We start from the raw sequence: 7500 nt of genomic DNA on the forward strand, positions 1-7500 counted from the left end.
AAGGGAGGGAGGGGGGAGGAAGGAAGGGAGAAAGGAAGGAAGGAAGGACCTCATACCACCATGTAATTCTATTCTTTAACAACTAATTTATATTTCAACAATATAATAATGTTAGTAGTATAATATAATATAGTAGTAATTGCACTGTACAGATTCTTCCCCAGAAGCAACCTATGGAGACAAGATCAGATTATGGTTGGGAAACAAAATTTAGGTGACTGTGTCTTGGACAACTTCAGCTGAGCAAAAAAACTCCAGAGGTCTATCTTCTATTTTTACAAAGCCATGTTCTCTCTTTTCCACAAGATTAAAGTTTTTGTTTCCTCCCTTAATGCATCCTTTGGAAAGGGACCAACCAATAGAGAACTCAAAATCAAGAAGATTTTAGACCAGCCTAGGGGTAAACCATTTTCCATCCCACTTGTCTAACATTGATCCAAGATGATCCACCACAGTGGTTTTCCATTTTACATCCATCCTTAGATATATTTTTTTTCCCTTTTGTGAACTTAAAAGCTTTTGACCTGGTATAAATATCTGTGGTCTGGCACTGAAACATATATGAACATATTGTCTTCCTAGTAGGTTAAGCAAAATTGCTCCTGTAAGATTGAAAATTCATACAGTCTATTAATGGGCAACTGAAACATCTTGCTATCCCTCCCTCTTTCATGTCAAAAAAATTAAGTAGAATATCTTATGTCAGAGTGCGTACAGCTTTACTATGTGAGACAACCAAGGTGCAATAACAGCAAATAGAGGTTTGTCATAAAATAGTGGTTTTATCAACATAAAAAATAGATACTATACATACATGTACTACAGGCAGAGGTCAAACAATCAGCAATTACAGCAGGGAAAAACAGATGGAGAGAGAGAGAGAGACAGACAGACAGACAGACAGACAGACCGATCAACCCTAACAGGGCCTCTTCCTATTATACAAGCTCTTAAAGGGATAACAGCCAAAAAACCTTGCTGGCTGATTCCCATCACTGCATCATTGCAGCAGCTGGTTAGCTCTTAAATCACTAACCTGACATTTTCCATTCCCAACCACACCGTGAACTTACGTTCAGTGGCTCCTGGCTTATGTTATTGATATTCAACGACAAAATATGATCTTTGCTGCCAACGTAGATCCGATCTTGATCTTCATCCATCACTAATATCCTGTAGTCTAAAGGCTGATGGGAGAGAGAGTAAAATTGGGATGTTTGGGTTTCCTGTAGTTCTGCAAAAGAAAGAGAAATCTGAAATTAATTTTCCTTCCACGGGTGATGAATTTCATGACAAATATTTTCAACGACTAAAAAAATCCAACGCAACTTGCAGAAAAGAAACACAATATCAATAAAAGTGAAGCGATTGTACACGGCCATCAAAATTTTCAGCAAAAATGAAAATACTCTCTCTGACAAAAATGATGGTCTTGTTTTTACTCTTAAGTAAATTGCTTTACTTATCATCATCATTTAACGACCACATAATCCCTTGTGGGGTACAGTCTGAGCAACTGAATGGAGCTAGCAGAGTTTTTACTGGCCAGATTCCCTTCCTGTCGCCAGGACGGATTTTTGCTTCAGCATATATATTCCCAGGGTGCCCAGAAAGAGAAATATCTGCCTCTACCTAGGATTGAACTCACAGCTTTCTGATTGGGAGGCAAGAGCTCCACCTCTAGGCCACCACACCACTGCCTAAGGAAATCACTTTATGTGTAAAGCATCCAAAATAGCTTTATCTAGCCATCCAAACAATACAGTTGGATTAACGGAAACTATTATTTGTAACTGTTCTTTTCAAAATAAAAACATGTTATGTTAAACTAATCAAAGACATGCTTATACATGCTATGACAAGTTGGGACCATGTTGGGTGGCTCTTACTGTCATTACCGGTACGCTGCTCGTAGTCAGTTCGTGCATGCACCAGACATGCGCTGCGCATGCATGCTCACTCTACTGCCCCTGCAACACCCAGATGCTCACTGGAGCTCACGCAGGTACCACACGCTGTGTGTGTGTGTGCAATTGGCTCATTTGCTTCAAAATCAGCTATGGAATGTGGGTGGGACAAACGCACCATCATACTGTTATGGTGGCTGCTACTCCCGACTACTACTGGTACAGCTGTAATGGGCCTTACCGGCTGAAACCCTCCACTGGCTGGGACTAATGTTGAAAAGCCCACAGAAATATATTTCATTTCATATTTCTCCGAATGGAATCAGCGAAGATCAGTTTAAGATTAATTTTGTTTTGCAATCAAGCCACTAAACACCTCCTCCGAATTCATTTTTGCAAGGCTGCAATTTTAATTGCATTTTCTCAAGACTCTGAAAGGCATCATATTCTGAGCTGCTGCCCTACATTGGTGTGCATATTAGTTTCCAACACATTCCCAAAGCAGAAGTGGTATTCAGACAGTTCGGACTGGTTCGCTCGAACCGGTAGCGGAAATTTTGAGTACTTCAGAGAACCAGTAAATACCACCTCTGGCTGGCCCCGGCCCCATCTATTCTCTGCCTCCCGAGTCCCTGCTGATCAGGAGGAAATGGGGATTTTGCAGTATCCTTCCTCTTCCACACCCACCAAGCCACACCCACAGAACGAGTAGTAAAAAAAATTGAATCCCACCACTGTCCCAAATATCTTGTTGTTTTCAGTTCAAAACACACAATCTTTAGAAGGTACACCCTGGTATTAACGATCTTCAGAAATATTTACAATAGCACCCAAAAATGCACTTATTTCCACTCTTTTAACGTTTTTTTTTTTTATGCATGTTGCCTAATGTGAAATTATGAGTGGCGGCAGGCAGAAATGATAGGGGTTGGAATCTGATATTTGTTTCTCCATAAACTCCCCTTAGAGATGGGTATTTGTCCAGAGTTTTGAACTCCATTTTCGCCAAATTAGCAGTTTGCGAATACATGAACTGAACTCTTCCATGACTTCAATCAAACTTGATAATTGTTAAGCCTTAAGAGGAGATACATAATTAAGTCTTTCCCTACACTTGCAAACCGACTAAATCAGGATATTTTGAGACTTCATTAACTGGTGTGAAAACACACATCCGTCCTGTACTTTGAGTTGCTACTATTCTTATCCAAACACCACACTGAAAAGATCAGCAGTCTGTTCTTCGACAAGAATTTTAAATAACTACAAAGCCGAAGTATCTGAGTTTCCCTGAGGGAGTCAACCTATTCTCCAAGGCACCTGAAGGCAGGACAAGAAGCAATGGGTGGAAACTAATCGAGGAGAGAAGCAACTTAGAACTAAGGAGAAATTTCCTGAGAATGAGAACAATTAATCAGTGGAACAGCTTGCCTCCAGAAGTTGTGAATGCCCCAACACTGGAAGTTTTTAAAGAAGAGATTGGACAACCATTTTTCTGAAGTGATGTAGGGAGGTTGGATTAGAACACCTCCAAGGTCCCTTCCAATTCTATTCTATTCTATTCTATTCTATTCTATTCTATTCTATTCTATTCTATTCTATTCCATTCCATTCCATTCCATTCCATTCCATTCCATTCCATTCCAACCAGTCATACATTTCCTAGGCATAATAAATAACTGGCATATACATGAAGACAAATTAGATCCTAATTGCACCATATTAGCAATTAATTTACGACACAATGAGCTTTAATAGATGGGATTTCCATTTGTAACAAAGAAATTAAACCCTTAGCTTCTTAGCTCATAAAAAATATTAATAATAATTAAAAATATGTCAAAATGACGAGCTCTGCCATATCGCAAAAGAATACATTGTAATTTCCAGAGAGACAGTTTAGAATTATAACTGATCATCTCTATCGTCTCATGGTGATGTCCCCATTTTCTGAAAACATGTAGATGCGGAAAACATTTCCCAGCCTTTGATTAATTACCTTCCCCTTAGTATTAATCTTCATGGATTAAGCTACTCATAGTTTAACGGTGATGCCATAGTGTGGTGCGTAGTTACTAATTATGCTTATCATCATGTAGATCCTATTTAGAGCCTTTCGTGGCAATCTTATCCATAAAGAGACACATGTTGCGTTCTATACCAAAATATTCAGGATATTCTGGTGAAAGATGTACTACGCAGTATTTTTAACCATCTCTTTATTTTACCTCTTGTATACATGAAGCAAAAATCCAACACCTTTTCGGGGTTGAATGAAAAAAACAGGAAGGTATTATAGAAATAGAAAAAGAGATTGAAAAAGGAAAGTACTCGGATGATTATATTGGAATTTACAGTTACATACTCAAAGGAGAAAAGGGGGAAGTGCCTCCCCCCAAGAGGGAATTTTAAATGGCAAAGTTGGGAATATTGGGGAAAGTTGGAGGGAAAAATTGGGGAGAGGTAGTAGAACAATAGAATTAAAAAGGAGAAGAAGAATTGGAAAGAAAAAATATAAATTTTTCAAGGTCAAGAAAAAACAAAACAGCCAAGTAAATAGATGGAGAGAAAAGACCGTAAGAGAAATGAAGTCCCTGAGAGACTAAGAGAAAATGGTTAAAAGGGGGAAAGAAAGAGAAGGATTTATTAATAGAATAGAATGAAATTTAGTGAATATAGCCAAAGTTTTATGTTTAATACAATGTGTGGGAAATAGATTAAAATGATTTATTTGTGGATAACTAATCAAATGAAAAGTTTCATAGACAAAATTAAATTTGAGGATATATGTCATTGAACAGTAGAACAGAATAATGGACGGAAATGATACGTTAAATGTGATTAACTTGGAGATGCAAATAATGATATTGTCAATCGATTAAGAAGAAATGAAAATGAAGCAGGAGATTATGGAAGGAAGATAAGATGACTGAAATGGAAAATGGGAAAAAAATGATGTAAAATGTATAATTAGAAGATGTAAAGGGGGGAAACCTGGACAACACTTTGTTTATAAAGAAGTTTACGTATGTAACAAAAGTTTTTAAAAAACTTTGCTTGCAAAAAAAAAACACCTTTTCTTTGCAGAGGAGCTTAAAAAAATGAATTTCTAGCCTTGGGGTTTGTCCAACCATTGGGTTTCAGTGGTGGGATGCTGCCATTTTAACAATCGGTTCACATGGGTGCGCTGAAAATGGAGCATTTAGAAGCTCAGCTGCTTACCTTCCACATCAGCAACGGTGAGTAAAACAGGTAGGAAGGGGAAAATCAGCTGTGGCTGATTGAGATGAGCTAGAAAGCAGGAAATAAAGGAGAGGATAGAGCAGAGGTAGGAGGGGGCGGGGACAGCTGATCATCGGAGCTACTGGCTTGCCTGAACTGGTCTGAATCGGCTGAATACTACCTCTGGTTCGTTTCCATTTAAGAGAAAAGCTGTGTGCCTTTCTGTTCAGATTTAATCTGAATATAGGTAGCCTTCAGCTTACGACCACAACTGAGCTCAACATTTATGTTGCTAAGTGGGTTTTGCCCACTTTTCTTGCCACATTTGTTAAGTGGACTACTGCAGTTGTTATGTCAGGAACCTGGTTGTTAAGTGAATCTGGCTTCCTCGTTTTCAGGAGGTCGCAAAAGAAGGATCAAGTGATTCCCAGGGGACACTGTTGAGTCGGTTGTCAAGCCTCTGAATGCAAATCATGGGGATGCCCTCAAAGGTCATAAGTGTGGTCATCAGACATTTTTTTCCAGGGCCGTCGTATTGTCGAACAGTCACCAAACTCTTGTTAAGTCGAGGATTATCCGTAGAGAGTAATTTTGCATTGATCCACGCCAAAATCTAAACGAATATTGCCATATTAAGTGAATCAAGTCCATTTGGTAAATATCAGGTTTCCTAAAAAGGCCCTAATTGATTCATGAGGAACGAGCCAAGTTTCAATGCAAAACTAGTTGTTTATTAGGAGCACCGTAGGCAAGGTCTTTTCACAGTCACTTTGTTTCAGTTATAGCTGAACATTACCCCTGATCCTTCCCTCCCCTCAGTCTGTGTCATAAATCACATTCCCCAATGAGGTGCACCCCTGCCAAGCCTGCTGCAGTAATCTGAAATCTGACTTCAGATGACAGTATGTGCTTCCCTCCACCCCCTTCTCTCACTGTGGCAATGTTAGGAGTTGACAGTAATATCTGTTCAGTCTTCTTGGAAAGATTTTCGTTTTGTTGCTTGTGCAAGCAAAATTAATTTGATTACTTTTAATTCCACATTCAGCTAGAGAGCGTCTTCTACGCGGCCCCTGCAGTTATGCCAGATAATATTATTGATGGCTCCACCACGACAATCAAAATGCCACTGAATTGGGGTCTCTGACATAACTGTGTTTGTTCTCAAACACAGTTGAAGCGGTTCTGCAACTTTTTTTTTTCAAGGGTGAAACATTGCAGGTGGAAACTGGTTCCTTGTTCAAACACATTTTGCACTGCACAAACTCAAGCCTGTCCATAAAAACCCTATCGTAAAAATACTCACCGCTGTTCATATCTGGGCCTCAGAGTTTAAAATAGCACTGAGAACTATTTCAAAACTTCAATTTGCTCCCATATGAGATATGGCTTATCGATCGGTTGACAATAAACCCTTGTTTGCCAGTTAACAGAATGGAGTTTGTGCATTGCCAGGGGCAAATATTATTTAAAAAGTAGAAAGAATCGAGCATCTAATGTACCTCATGTGAACAAAGACTTCTAGCCCTGCCAATGATATTCAGGATGTGTGTATAGTGCGAGGACAGTGTTGGCAAAACAAGGGCTGAAATGGGAGCATGTGTGTGCGGGAGTGCAGAAACCAGAAAAGCAGCTCCCTGGCGCACATGTGCGGGAGCTCCAAAAACCGGAAGAGAAGCTCCCCGCCACGCATGTGTGTGCCAGGAAGCTGAGCTTCCTGTTTCTGGCATGCACATGCATGTAGGCCACCTGGTCTTCCGGTTTCTGGAAGAACAGCTGGCCAGTGCACATGCAAGCACCCAAAACCGGGAGCTCAGCTTCCTAGTGCCACCAAGTCCATCCGGCAGGGAGTTAAATAGTTGTCTGCCACACCTATTCATCTCCGCCTCCCGCCTTTTATCCCCGCAGCTAGGGTGGGGCTTCGCTAGCAGCAGTGGCTCTTCCATCCCAAGGACCTGCCCATAGATTTCCACTGGTCTCCTCTCCTCTGCCTTCTGTGCATCAGCACGTCAGGCACTGGACCCAGCTGTTCCTCCTCTTCCTCATCAGCCACCTCCAGACCTGGGGGCTGTTGACTCTCTCTCTGAGGGCTGACGGACGGCCCAGGCGCTCTCTCTCTCTCTCCCTCCCTCCCTCTCTATCTATCTATCTATCTATCTATCTATCTATCTATCTATCTCTGTCAGCTCCTCTTCCCCCTCGGAGCTCTCAGGTTGCCTTGATGCTGACCCTGACTCCCACGTCTCCTCCTCCTCTGATTTGGCTGCCGACAGGCCATAACAAAATCCATCCTTGGCAAAGGCCCTTGATATAGCAGGGTTCCTAATTCCCACCTCCCGATCCCAGATACAATGCCGAATAACACAAATTACCA

At 40.8% G+C, this 7500-nt stretch overlaps 1 protein-coding gene across 1 annotated transcript in view; it reads right to left on the minus strand.

The window, feature by feature from the left end:
- SEMA3C (semaphorin 3C) overlaps nucleotides 1–7500 on the minus strand; it is a 144390-nt gene that overhangs the window by 73845 nt on the left and 63045 nt on the right. Inside the window, exon 3 of the mRNA XM_081957586.1 lies at nucleotides 1061–1234. Within this exon, the coding sequence (XP_081813712.1) occupies nucleotides 1061–1234 (174 nt within the window). The remainder of the gene's footprint in view (nucleotides 1–1060; nucleotides 1235–7500) is intronic.

Source organism: Natrix helvetica, assembly GCF_964273705.1.
Source record: "Natrix helvetica genome assembly, chromosome: 6".
NCBI classification, from domain to species: domain Eukaryota; kingdom Metazoa; phylum Chordata; class Lepidosauria; order Squamata; family Natricidae; genus Natrix; species Natrix helvetica.